The 14,501-nt window shown below is 40.9% G+C and overlaps 1 protein-coding gene across 5 annotated transcripts in view; it reads right to left on the bottom strand.

The window, feature by feature from the left end:
* The window catches only part of ocrl (OCRL inositol polyphosphate-5-phosphatase), a 116,686-nt gene that overhangs the window by 43,820 nt on the left and 58,365 nt on the right, over window positions 1-14,501 (bottom strand). For all 5 annotated transcript variants that reach the window (XM_043704674.1, XM_043704675.1, XM_043704679.1 and 2 more), the window contains 3 exons: window positions 9,895-10,006; window positions 8,772-8,881; window positions 5,681-5,816 (listed from right to left, as the gene is read on the bottom strand). In XM_043704674.1, coding sequence (XP_043560609.1) covers window positions 5,681-5,816; window positions 8,772-8,881; window positions 9,895-10,006 — 358 coding nt within the window. The remainder of the gene's footprint in view (window positions 1-5,680; window positions 5,817-8,771; window positions 8,882-9,894; window positions 10,007-14,501) is intronic.

The raw sequence follows: 14,501 nt of genomic DNA, 5'->3' as shown, positions 1-14,501 counted from the left end.
CCCTTAGGTCCCTTTTAATTTTTTCCCCTCTCACATTAAACCTATGCCTACTCATTCTGGACTCCTCCACCCAAGGGAAAAGACTTTGTCTATTTACCCTATCCATGCCCCTCATGATTTTATCAACCACTATAAGGCTCAGTCTCTGATACTCCAGGGAAAACAGCCCCAGCCTATTCAGCCTCTCCCTGTAACTCAAATACTCCAACCCTGACAACATCCTTGTAAATCTTTTCTAACCCTTTCAAGTTTCACAAATTCCTTCCCATAGGAGGGAAACCAGAACTGCACACAATATTTGAACCAACTTATACCCAATGCTTTGACCAATAAATGAAAGCATATCAAATAACTTCTTCACTATCCTATCTACCTGCAACACCACTTTCAAGGAACTATGAACCAGCACTCCAAGGTCTCTTTGTTCAGCAACACTCCCTAGGACCTTACCATTAAATGTATAAGTCCTGCTCTGATCCACCTTTCCAAAATGCAGCATCTATCTCCCATTTATCTAAATTAAACTTCATCTGCCACTCCTCAGCCCATTGGTCCATCTAATCAAAATCTCGTTGTAATCTGAGGTAATCTTCTTCGCTGTCCACTACACCTCCGTTTTTGGTGTCATCGGCAAACTATGCCTCTTATGTTCACATCCAAATCATTTATATAAATAATGAAAAGTAGTGGACCCAGCACCAATCCTTGTGACATGCCACTGGTCACAGGCCTCCAGTCTGAAAGGCAACCCTCCACCACCACCTTCTGTCTTCTACCTTCAAGCCAGTTCTGTTTCCAAATGGCTAGTTCTCCCTGTATTCCATGAGATCTAACCTTGCTAACCAGTGTCCCATGAAGAACCTTCTCAAACGCCTTACTGAAGTCCATATAAATCATGTCTACCGCTCTGCCCTCATCAATCAGCTTTGTTACTTCTTGAAAAAACTCAATCAAATTCGTGAGACATGATTTCCCACGCACAAAGCCATGTTGACTATCCCTAATCAGTCCTTGCCTTTCCAAATACATGTAATTCCTGTCCCTCAGCACTCCCTTCAAAAACATGCCCACCACCAATGTCAGGCTCACCAGTCAACAGTTTCCTGGCTTTTCCTTACCACCTTTCTTAAATAGTGGCAACCATGTCAGCCAACCTCCAGTTTTCCGGCACCTCACGTGTGACTATCAATGATACAAATATCTCAGCAAAGGGCCCAGCAATCACTTCCCTAGCTTCCCACACAGTCCTATGGTACATCAGATCAGGTCCTGAGGATTTATCTACTTTTGTGTGTTTTAACATATCCAACACCTCCTCCTCTGTAATATGGACATTTTTCATTATTTCACCATTTACTTTCCCACATTCTATGTCTTCCATGTCCTTCTCCGAAGTAAACAATGATGCAAAATATTTGTTTAGTATCTCCCCCATCTCCTATGGTACCACACATAGGCTGCCTTGCTGATCTTTGAGGGGTCATATTCTCTCCTTAGTTACTCTTTTGTCCTTAATATATTTATAAAATTCCTTTGGATTCTCCTTAACTCTATGTGCCAAAGCTATCTCATGTCCCCTGTTTGCTCTCCTGATTTCCCTCTTACGTATACTCCTACTGCCTTTATACTCTAAGGATTTGCTTGATCTCTGCTGTTTATACCCGAGATGTGTTTCCTTCTTTCCCTTAACCAAAATCTCCATTTCTCTAATCATCCAGCATTCCCTACATCTACCAGCCTTTCCTTTCACCGTAACAGTAATATACTGTCTCTGGACTCTTGTTATCTCATTTTTGACTGCTTCCCATTTTCCCAACTGTCTCTTTACCTGCAAAGATCTGAACCCAATCAACTGTTGAAAGTTCTTGCCTAATTCCATCAAAATTGGCCTTCCTCCAATTTAGAATTTGAACTTTTAGATCTGATCTATCCTTTTCTATCACTATTTTAAAACTAATGGAATTATAGTTGCTGGCCCCAAAGTGCTCCTCCACTGACACCTCAGTCACCTGCCCTGCCTTATTTCCCAATAGTAGGTCAAGTTTTGCATCTTCTCTAGTAGGTACATCCACATACTGAATCAGAAAATTTTCTTGTACACACTTAAATTCTTCTCCATTTAAATCCTTAACACTATGGCAGTCCCAGTCTATGTCTGGCAAGTTAAAATCCCCTAACATAACCACCCTACTATTCTTACAGATAACGGAGATCTCCTTACAAATCTGTTTCTCAATTTCCTGCTGACTATTAGGTGGTCTATAATACAATCCCAATAAGGTGATCATCCCTTTCCTATTTCTCAGTTCGCATCAAATAACTTCCTTGAATGTATTCCCAGGAATATCCTCCATAAGTACAGCAGTAATACTATCCCTTATTAAAAATGCTACTCCCTCTCCTCTCTTGCCCCCATTTCTATCCTTCCTGTAGCATTTGTATCCTGGAACATTACGCTGCCAGTCGTGCCCATCCCTGAGCCATATTTCTGTAATTGCTATGATATCCCACTCCCATGTTCCTAACCATGCCCTGAGTTCACCTGCCTTCCGTTAGGCCTCTTGCATTGAAATAAATGCAGTTTTATTTATCAGTCCTACCTTGTTCTCTGCTTTGTTCCTGCCTGCCCGTCTGACTTGTTCCTTTTCCCAACTGTACTAGTCTCAGATTGATCTCTGTCCTCACAATTTCTCTGGATCCCCCCCGCAACTAGTTAAAATCCTCCTGAGCAGCTTTAGCAAATCTCTTTTCCAGTATATTAGTCCCCTTCCAATTCAGGTGCAATCAGTCCTTCTCGAACAGGCCATTTCTAGCCCAAAAGCGATTCCAATGATCCAAAAACGTGAAACCGTTTCCCCTGCACCAGCTCCTCAGCCATGCATTCATCTGCTCTATCCTCCTGTTCCTACCCTCACTAGCTTGTAGCACCAGAAGTAATCCAGATATTATTACCTTCGAGGACCTCCTTTTAAAATTCCTGCCTAACTTTCTCTCTTCTCCCTTCAGAATCTCATCCTTTACCCTTCCTATATCATTAGGTCCAATGCGTACAATGACCTTCTGCTAGTCCCTCTCCCCTTTCAGAACATTCTGCATCGTCTCAGAGATATTCTTTGTATGATCTTTTGATCACTCTGCTTATAAATTGTGTGTCTGTGTACTTCTCTTCACTGCATCCGACGAAGGAGCAGTGCTTCGAAAGCTTATGATTTCAAATAGACTTGTTGGGACTATAACCTGGTGTCATGTGACTTCTGACGTTGTTCACTCGAGTCTAACAATGGCACCTCCACATCATCTCAAATATACAGCCAGATAGCGTTAGAGATGTGATAACCAAATGAAGACCCAAAGGGTACTGTAGCAGGAACCGAACAGCCACTTCCTAATGTAGTAGGAGAGATAAATTCAGGACTCCCAGTTAGCACTGCTGCCTCACAGCGCCAGAGACCTGGGTTCAATTCCTGCCTCAGGTGACTGTGTGAAGTTTGCACATTCTCCCTGTGTCTGCGTGGGTTTCCTCTGGGTGCTCCGGTTTCCTCCCACAATCCAAAAATGTGCAGGTTAGGTGAATTGGCCATGCTAAATTCCACTTAGTGTTAGATGCAGGGGTAAACATAGGGGAATGGGTCTGGGTGGGTGCGCTTTGGCGGGTCGGTGTGGACTTGTTGGGCCAAAGGGCCTGTTTCCACACTAAGTAGTCTAATCTAAAAAAAAAGCTCAGTCACATCTGTGATTGCCACAAGGGAAATGCAAGTGCAGGTAAGATAGAATTAAGCAGACTCCTCGTTGGATCAGGCTCCAAACTTCAGAATTATTATCGTGCAGGGAGAATTCATGGAGAGAGAGAGAGAATACACTGGCTTTCTCTGTGAGGGGGGATGTGAGGGTTTGAACAAATGATAGAATAATTGAATCATAAACTGAAAGTACAATAAGTAAATAACTGCTTGGCCTGCAGAATGTATGATTAGTTCTTAGAGCAATGAAACCTTCCCCTCTCAGTTGCAGTCTGCAAGAGAATACTGGGTAATGGGGCACTAGATAGCCAGGATTTTACTGTGGTAGGAATATACTTATTCTGAAACATCTCTTTAGATGTCTGTGTGTCTCTACTGATATATCCCCTACCCTAGTGTAACCCTACTATTTAGAAAAGGTAGAGAGAAAACAGGAAATTATAGATCGGTTAGCCTAGCGTCAGTGGTAGGGAAAATGCTAGAATCCATTGTAAAAAATTTAATAGCAGAGAACAAGGAAAACAGTGGCAGGACTGGACAAAATCAGCATGGATTTACGAAAGGGAAATCATGCTTGCGTATTCTACTGGAATTTTGAGAGAATGTACCTAATAGAGTTGATAAGGGGAGCTGGCAGAGATGGTTTACTTGGACTTTCAGAAGGCTTTTGCCAAGGCAAAATTAGCATTTAAAATTGAAGCACATTGGACTGGGGATAGTATACTGACACAGACAAAGAACTGGTTGGCAGAGGATATAGACATCCTTCAGTGTGATTTGGACAAACTGAATAAGTGGACAAATGCAAAGCACATGCAATATAATATGGATAAATGTGGTAGCATTTGGTAGCAAAAACAGGAATGCAATTATCTGAATGGTGATAGACTGAGGAAGGAAGTACAACAAGACCTGGATGTCCTCGTACACCAGTTGCTTAATGTAAGCGTGCAAGTGCAGGTGGTGAAGCAGGCAAATGGTATGTTGCCCTTCTTAGCAAGAGGATACAAGTGCAGGAGCAGGGATTGACAGTGTGGTGCTGGAAAAGCACAGCAGGTCAGGCAGCATCCGAGGAGCAGGAGAATTGACGTTTTTAGCATAAGCCTTCATCAGGAAAGGCTTATGCCCGAAAAGTCGATTCTCCTGCTCCTCGTATGCTGCCTGACCTGCTGTGCTTTTGCAGCACCACACTCTTGGCTCTGATCTCCAGTACCTGCAGTCCTCACTTTCTCCAGCAGGAGCAGGGATGTCTTGTTATAATTGTATAGGACCGTGGTAAGGGGACAACACCTGGAGTATTGTGCGCCGTTTTGGTTTCCTTAACGGACGATGGATGTTCTGGCTATGGAAGGGATACAAAAAAGGTTTAACAGACTGGCCCTGTCATCCTAGGAATCAATGTAGGAAGAGACTGAATTGGTTAAGACTATATTCACTGAAGTTTAGAAGAATGAGGAAAGATCAAGTTAAAAAACCTAAAAATTCTAACAGCTCTAGACAGAGCAAACACAGGAAGGGTGTTCCTGATGACCGAGGAGTCCAGCCAAGATGTCATTATTTAATGACATGGGATAGACCATTGAGAACGGAGAGGAGACATTTCTTCACCCAGAGAGTGGTGAGCTTGTGGAATTATCCATCACAGAAAGGGACTGAGGTCAAAACACTGAATATTTTCAATAACGAATTAGAAATACTTATTAGGGCGAAAGAGATCAAAGAGCATGGGGAGGAAGTGGGAACATGGTACTGAGTTGCATGACCATATTGATTGATAGAGCAGGCTCAAAAAGGCCGAACAGCCAACTTCAGCTTCTATTTTCTATGTTTCTATGCATCACAGATTTGACCAGCTTTGTTCTGGGCCGAGTTGACACCGGTGGTTGACACTGCGATTTTTACTCCATTTGGTGAAAAATAAAAATACATACAATACACACCCCAATATCCAAGAGTGAACTGACAGGCTTGTGATCACTGGTTCGAAGCTCCATGTGACTTCGATAACTTCTCTGATGAACACTTTCACCTCTCCAGAGCACGCGATCACACCATGCTGGGACACGGCACTTGCCACTGCCATGGAGAAACAATCAGCTTGTTACTTCAATACAATAAACCTTGAGGTATATTACATAGCATAAACAAACAGGAACTATTTCTAGTCGGCAAAAGTATCCGAACCTAGAGAAATTATTCCAGACACAGGCCTATTTCACAGTTTACTGGAGTTGCTCGCATCAAACAAAGACTTCTCATTTGGAGCCAAGCTGTGGGAGTGGGTAAATGTCTGAAAAGAATTGGGAGGCTACAGGAGAGCAGGAAACACGAAAGTGCCAATTTTCCTGCGGTGCCCAGCAAGCATAGCCTACAAAGGAAATTAGGATAACCTTACAACTTGCATTCTCAGACAAACGTGTTAGCCAATTTTTCTTATTCTTCAAGAGAGGTGAAAGTGAAATACCAAAACAGCGGAATAGCTGTAATTGCCATTAATTAGCTGGCAGCATATATTTGATCATGGAGAGCAAAACAGTTGTGTTTTGAATTACTTAAGATCCTTCTTTAGAATTCAAGATAGAAATATGATGGGTTTCATGCCTTTGAAAGGGGTGGAGGATGGGTAAAAGAGGGTAGAGAGAGAACAAATTGGAAGGACTGGAATAGGGTACAAGGCAGAAGAGTTTAAGTAATGAAGACGTCGTGGCATAAAAAGCAAACATTAATGGTTGAAGTGATTAAAACCTTTGTCCGGAGTGAGTGTGGATGATAGCTAATGTATAGATCTGAAAATATAAACTAAACAGACCAGCACATGGTAAAAACAATCAAAATGGGGGACAGAGGTCACAGATCAAATTGTTAAAAATCAGTAGAGTCAACAAGGTTGTAAAATGGTAAATAGGAAGATGAGGTGCGGCTCCTTAGGCTTGCACTAAACTTCACTGGAACACAGCAGCAGGCCAAGGACAAAAATGCAAATTAGTAAAGTGGTGAATTAAGATGACAAGCAGCTAAAAGCTCAGGGTCACGCTTGACTGAATGCAACATACCAAAGTGATCACCTGATCTGGATTTGTTCCAAGCAATGTTAAAAAGATTGCATTGTGAGAAGTGAATATAGTATCGCAAATTGAAAGCTGTGTAAGTAGAGCACTGCTCCACTTGCAGAGTGTATGGTGGATGTTGGGGAGAGAGGACGTAAGAGTGCATGTGTACATCTCCTACTTTGCCTAATAACGTGCCCTGACAAAGGACAAAGTGTTGGGTTAATTGAGAAGTTGGGAAATGGCAGAGAATGATCCATTGAACTTGAAGGCTAGTGAGGTTTTCAATTCATATTTGAGTCATTGAGTCATACAGCACAGAAACAGACCTTCCAGTCCAACTCCTCTATGCCAATCAGGTTTCCCAAACACTGAAACTAGTCTCATTTGCCTATGTTTGGTCCATATCCCTCTTTCCAATTCATGTACCTGTCCAAATACCTTTTAAGTGTCCAAGTATCTGCATTGACCACTTCCTCTGGTAGTTCATTCCATATACACCCTCTGTGTGAAAAAGCTTTGCCTCAGGATCTTTCCCTCTGACCTTAAACCTATGCCCTCTAGTTTTGAATTTCCCTACCCTAGGGAAAAGGCGTTTGCTATTCCCCTTACGACTTTGTAAAACCTTTAGGAGGTCACCTCTCAATCTCCTATGCTCCATGAAAAAAAAACAGCTTTTCCCACCTCTCCCTATTACTCAAACCCTCCAGTCCTGGTAACATTCTTTTAAGCCTTTTCTCCACCCATTCCAATTTAATAGTATAATTCTTAAAGCAGAGTGACCAGAACTGTAAGCAGTACTCCAAAAAGTGGCCTCACCAACATCCTGTGAAACCTCAACATGACGTCTCAACTCCAATACTCAAAGCTCTGACCAATGAAGACAAGCATGCCAAATGCCTTCTTCACCACCTTGTCCACCTGTGACAGCACTTTCAAGGAACTGTGTACCTGTACCCCTACACCTCTCTCTGTTCATCAATACGCGCCAGAGCCCTACCATTAATTGTTTAAGTCCCGTCCTGGTTTGTCTTAGAATTCAAACCTTGCATTTATCCAAATTAAACTCCATCTGCCACTTCTCAGCCCATTGACCCAACTGTTTCTCTCTTACCATACAGGTGTTACAAAATCAATTATTTTCAGCAATTTTGGATTTGATTTCAGATTTTCAGTATCTGCAATCTTTTGCTTTTATCTTAAAATGTTCTTTTTTCCCCCCCAATTGAGGCAAGTGAATGGAAAACATTCAGGGTTCACAATACAGTCAAGGTTGAAAAGTAGAAAAGCTAAAATAAAATCAGATAACAGCAATGAGGTGATGCTAAGCCAGGATCATAAAATGAAATCTATCAACAAACACTGACTTGGATCCCATTTACCACCCACCCCTGAGGAAAATAACAGGGAATGACATCACCACAGGAAATGATGTCACCAACCCAAGGAAACCTAAACACATCAATAGAAAATGGGCCATGCCACCAGTGCTTCATCTGGAGGCTCACTGATGATGTTACGTAGTATGGTGACTAAACATCTGAAAACTAACCTTCCAGCTCAGCCAGCAAACCTACATCCAGTAAAAGGCTTTGTAACTATTTTAATTTCATCTTCCAGTTAATTAAAATTGGATTACTCTGTCAGTGGATTAGACTACTACTGAAGTATTTCAAGGAAAGTTCAACTAAAAATTTAAGTGGGTACTCTAAAATACTGCAAGGTTATACTGCTTCCCAGAAGATTTTCTTTTTTTTCTGCAATCCGCAAATAAAATTAAAAGGAGGCTCGAGCAAGACAATTAAAACTGATATTGTATACAATTTCCTGAACTGTACCCAAAATAGAAACAGTTTGTTACAATGTTTCATCGGTTCCATCATAAAATCTACAAATGATGACAAAAACTTAAACAACCTGTTCACAAGATATTTCCTAAGATACCATTGTTAACAACTTGAACAAATCTGTCATGACTACTTACCTGGAGTCCCAACGATCAGATTTGGTGTCATACTTATAAGTTGGTCTGAAATGAATTTCTCCCTCATTGAAGTCTGCAAATGCTTTCTTAGTTTTGCGTTGGATATTTAACTAAAAAATACAAAAAGTGTCATAAGTAATTATTAAATAAATTTAATCAAATTATGCTCTTAATCCAAGTTAAAGTGCAGGTACACTGATGGAATTGGATATCAAACTGCCAATGATTTTTATGTAAAAACATACAAACGCACATCAACAGTACTACAAACTACAAAGCAGTAAAGATACACTAACCTGATGCATATTACTAACAGGACATACTTTAAGAACTGCTATAGCTTTTTAGATATTCAAGGGAACAAGTAAAATCACAATTTACAAAAATATACAATTGGTCAATATCAACAAGCAATGTCCTCTACAAAATACTGATAGTACACTGGCAAACTTAATGCTCCCCAACACTTCAAAGTTTTTCCTAAATCATTCTATAATTTGACTTAAAATAGACCAGCTCATAATTGTTCTCATAACTAAATGCACAATAAAATTAAGCACATGTACTAAAAACTCAAGTAGCATAGCAATAAACAAAAATTTAACATTAGGTATTTTTCACATAAAACAATATAAGTTACGAGGCACATTCACACATTTTTCCCATGCTGATCACACAAAACAATAGCTGTTCATCTTTCAAAATTCTGCATATCTGTTCTTTTATAAGAAGGGTCCTCACCGGCCAGCCTTTATTAGCCATCCCTAATTACTGACCACCATCTTCTCAAAGGCAATTAAGGATGGTCAGTAAAGTTGGCCTAGCCAGCGACACCCGCATCCCTATACTCCACAAGTGGAGTTTAAAAATAAAAACAAGTTGCAGGTATAGCTTGGATATAGTCAAGCCAGTCTATTATATTAATTATTAGTCGCAAAACATGTGTGGCATTTAAGTAAAACAATATAAACAAGTTAGCAGTACGAAACAAAATTGGCACATTTTAAAATACTTATAATTACAGTTCTTGTGATTATACAGAAGCTATTTATGGCACTATTTTCACAATTCTCAGGAGCTGAGCAAAGATAGTATAGAATCAGCAAGTTTTAACTTTCCCTACTTGGTCATATTCCAAAAGTTTCTTCAAATCTTGCTTTTCTATCAATGCCTTCACTTCACTGGCATCTGGGAGACAGAGTCTGTAATTCAGATCCCCGAGCCAAATAACAACACTGTGACAAGAAACAGACATAATGAGAAAGGTTAGAAAATTTGAAAAAAGTGGAGGAAATGCATTACAGCAAAGTCCAGCTTTTTGTTGGGGATATATTCCTGGAGAACCTTGCAAATTATGAAATTGCAAAGAGCAAACATATATTAGGATAGAAATCAATTGGATACATTGAAACTTTTGACATCTACTGCACAGCACGTGTTAAATTCAATTAAAACATCTTTGAAATTTCTTTTTAAACTAGTGGAATAGTATAATAAATTGAGGAGTATATAAAACTTGTTAGACCTTAATCTTTGGGCACTTTGACAGAAGGTATCTAAATGATGTTAGTGGAGGGATATGTAAAATTTTTGTTTAACTGCACAAAGTAATTTTATACCTGTCTTCAAAGGAACAGTGGTTATATAGAAACTGTACAATACAGTGCAAAGTAAGTTATGAGAAATAGCTAAGAGCGCAATTTTTCCAGATAGCAAAATATTGCTGCTTTTCAACTTGACCTATGGAACTCGAATTACTTGGTTTACATTTGCAATTCACACTAGCCAATGACTATTACAACAAACAGTTCTACATTTCTAACGTTTGGAGTATTTTTTCACATTTTTTCTGCATTAAGTACTTGGCCAAATGGCTGAGGACCTAACTACCTGCTTTCAATCGACCTCTACTGTCATGATTTTAGAAAATGCACGAAAAATAATTTGCACTATTTTACAACAGAAATTGCAGAGTTATATTTTTTGATTATATATTGTATATTATCAGAAGTGCACACCTAAATACTAAGTGTTTATTGTTCATTTGCCAGATGATTTGTTAAATCCAGTAAGTTCACAGTAAGTCCAAATTTACTTATGGAAGTTGGCTTGTTGGATTAAGCGCAAATAAAAACTATACTGCAAGTTGCCAGAATTGTGATGCAGTATCACTTTTCCAAGTGCCTGCCAAATTGCCTAGTTTCAAATAAAAGATTAGAGGGCACAGATGTTTTAGCGAATTTCACCTTTGCAGTTTGGGTTCAAATTTAAAATGATAAAAGTAAAATCCCTTGTATTCTATTCATAAGAGTCCTAAATATAATTTGTTTTGACATTCTTATTCCAGTAAACCAAGATGAACTACAGCAGGAAATATTGTACTATTCAGCAAAATCAGAGAGACTAGTGCAAGACATACAGTGAGCCAAGAGAAAACTTTTTGTTTAATGACACACAATGTTGGGAGAAAGGAAGAGCTGTACAAAGAACAAGAACATTAGAGCACAGAAACAGGCTCTTTGGCCCTCCAAGCCTGTGGTCATCCAGAGCCTGCATGTAAATCTGCCGCCTATTTTCTAAGGATCTGTATCCCTTTGCTCCCTGCCCATTCATGTATTTGTCTAGTTACATCTTAAATGACACTATCGTTCCTGTTCCTACCACCTCCGCTCGCAATGCATTCCAGGCACCCATGACCCTGTGCGTGAAGAACCTTCCACACGTGTCCCTTAAACGTTTCCCCTCTCACTCTGAACTCATGACCCTGAGTAATTGAATCCTCCACTCTGGAAAAAAGGTTCTTGCTATCCACCCGGTCTACACCTCTCATGATTTTGTCGGCCTCAATCAGCTACCCCCCCAACCTTCTTCTTTCCAAAGAAAATAATCTACTCAACCTCTCCTCATAGTGAGCACCCTCCACACCAGGCAACATCCTGGTGAACCTCCTCTGCACCCTCTCCAAAGCATCCACATCCTTTTGGTAATGTGGTGACCAGAATTGTACACAGTATTCCAAATGTGGCTGAACCAAAGTCTTATACAACTGTAACATGACCTGCCAACTTTTGTACTCAATACCCCATCTGACGAAGGAAAGCATGCTGTATGCTTTCTTGACCACACTACTGACCTGCGTTGCCACCTCCAGGGAACAATGGACCTGAACACCCAGATCTCTCTGTACATCAACGTTCCCTAGGACTTTTCCATCTACTGTACAGTTCGGTCTTGAAATGGATCTTCCAAAATACATCACCTTGCATTTGTCTGGATTGAACTCCATCTGCTATTTTTTCGCCCAACTCTCCAATCTATCTATGTTCTACTGTATTCTCTGATAGTCTCCTTCACTATCTGCTACTCCACCAATCTTAGTGTTATCTGCAAACTTGCTAATGAGGCAACCCACACCTGCATCCAAATCATTTATCACAAACAACAGTGGTCCCAGCACAGATCCCTGTGGAACACCACAGATAATAGATCTCCATTTTGAGAAGCTCCCTTCCACTACTACTCTGTCTCCTGTTGCCCAACCAGTTCTCTATCCATCTGGCTAGAACACCCTGGACTCCATGCGACTTCAGCTTCCTCATCAGACTACCAAGGTTGCCTTACTGAATTCCACGTATATGTCATCTACATTCCTTCCCTCAATAAATCAACTTTGTCACCTCTTCAAAGAATTCTATTAAGATTGTAAGACATGACTTTCCCTGCATAAAACCATGCTGCCTATCACAGATATGCCCATTGTCTTCCAAATGGGTATATGCCCTATCCCTCAGTATCTTCTCCAGTAGCCTTCCTAGCAATGACGTCAGGCTCACAGGGCTGTAATTACCATAGATTATACCTGCTATCTTTTTAAAAAAAGGGGACATTAGCAATTTTCCAGTTCCCTGGGACCTTACCCATAGTCATAGAGATGTACAGCGTGGAAACAGACCCTTCAGTCCAACCTGTCCATGCCGACCAGATATCCCAACCCAGTCTACTCCCACCTGTCAGCACCAGGCCCATATCCCTCCAAACCTTTCCTATTCATATACTTATCCAAATGCCTCATAAATGTTGCAATTGTACCAGCCTCCACCACATCCTCTGGCAGCTCATTCCACACACGTACCACCCTCTGTGTGAAAATGTTGCCCTGTAGATCTCTTTTATATCTTTCCCCTCTCACCCTAAACTTATGACCTGTAGTTCTGGACTCCCCGATCCCAGGGAAAAGACTTTGCGTATTTACCCTAACCATACACCTCAATTTTGTAAACCACAAAAAGGTCACCCCTCAGGCTCCGACATTCCAGAGAAAACAGCCCCAGCCTGTTCAGCCTCTCCCTAGAGCTCAAATCTTCCAACCCTCGCAACATCCTTGTAAATGTTTTCTGAACCCTTTCAACTTTCACAGCATCTTTCCGATAGGAAGGAGATCAGAACTGCACACAATATTCCAACAGTGGCCTAACCAATGTCCTGTACAGCCACAACATGACCTCCCAACTCCTGTACTCAATACTCTGACCAATAAAGGAAAGCATACCAAACGCCTTCTTCACTATCCTATCTACCTGCGACTCCACTTTCAATGAGCTATGAACCTGCACTCCAAGATCTCTTGGTTCAGCAACACTCCCGAGGACCTTTCCATTAAGTGTATAATTCCTGCTAAGATTCGCTTTCCCAAAATGCAGCATCTTGCATGTATCTGAATTAAATTCCATCTGCCACTTCTCAGCCCATTGGCCCATCTGGTCAAGATCCTGTTGTAATCTGAGGTAACCCTCTTCGCTGCCCACTACACCTCCAATTTTGGCGTCATCTGCAAACTTACTAACTGTACCTCTTATGCTCTCATCCAAATCATTTATGTAAATGAGAGGACCCAGCACTGATCCTTGTGGCACTCCACTAGTCAGAGGCCTCCAGTCTGAAAAACAACCCTCCACCACCACCCTCTGTCTTCTACCTTTGAGCCAGTTCTGTATCCAAATGGCTAGTTCTCCCTGTATTCAATGAGATCTAACCTTGCTAATCAGTCTCCCATGGGGAACCTTGTCGAACGCCTTACTGAAGTCCATATAGATCACATCCACCACTCTACCCTCATCAATCCTCTTTGTTACTTCCTCAAAAAAACTCATGTCCCCTTTTGCCCTCCTGATTTCCCTCTTAAGTATACTCTTCTAAAGATTCACTCGATCTATCCGGTCCATACCTTACATATGATTCCTTCTTTTTCTTAACCAAACCCTCAATTTCTTTAGTCACCAAGCATTCCCTATACCTACCAGCCTATCCTTCACTCTCACAGGAATATATGTTCTCCGGATTCTCGTTATCCCATTTCTGAAGGCTTCCCATTTTCCAGCCATCCCTTTACCTGCGAACATCTGCCCCCAGTCAGCTTTCGAAAGTTCTTGCCTAATACCGTCAAAACTGGCCTTTCTCCAATTTAGAACTTCAACTTTTAGATCTGGTCTATCCTTTTCCATCATTATTTTAAATCTAATAGAATTATGGTCGCAGGCCCCAAAATGCTCCCCTGCTGACACCTCAGTCACCTGCCCTGCCTTATTTCCCAAGAGGTGGTCAGGTTTTGCACCTTCTCTAGTAGGTACATCCTAATACTGAACCAGAAAATTGTCTTGTACACACTTAACAAATTCCTCTCCATCTAAACCCTTAACATTATGGCAGTCCCAGTCTATGTTTGAAAATTAA

The sequence above is a fragment of the Chiloscyllium plagiosum genome, chromosome 15 (genome assembly GCF_004010195.1).
Source record: "Chiloscyllium plagiosum isolate BGI_BamShark_2017 chromosome 15, ASM401019v2, whole genome shotgun sequence".
NCBI classification, from domain to species: domain Eukaryota; kingdom Metazoa; phylum Chordata; class Chondrichthyes; order Orectolobiformes; family Hemiscylliidae; genus Chiloscyllium; species Chiloscyllium plagiosum.
The sequence above is the reverse complement of the archived record's forward strand: the minus strand, read 5'-3'. Positions and strand labels throughout refer to the sequence as shown.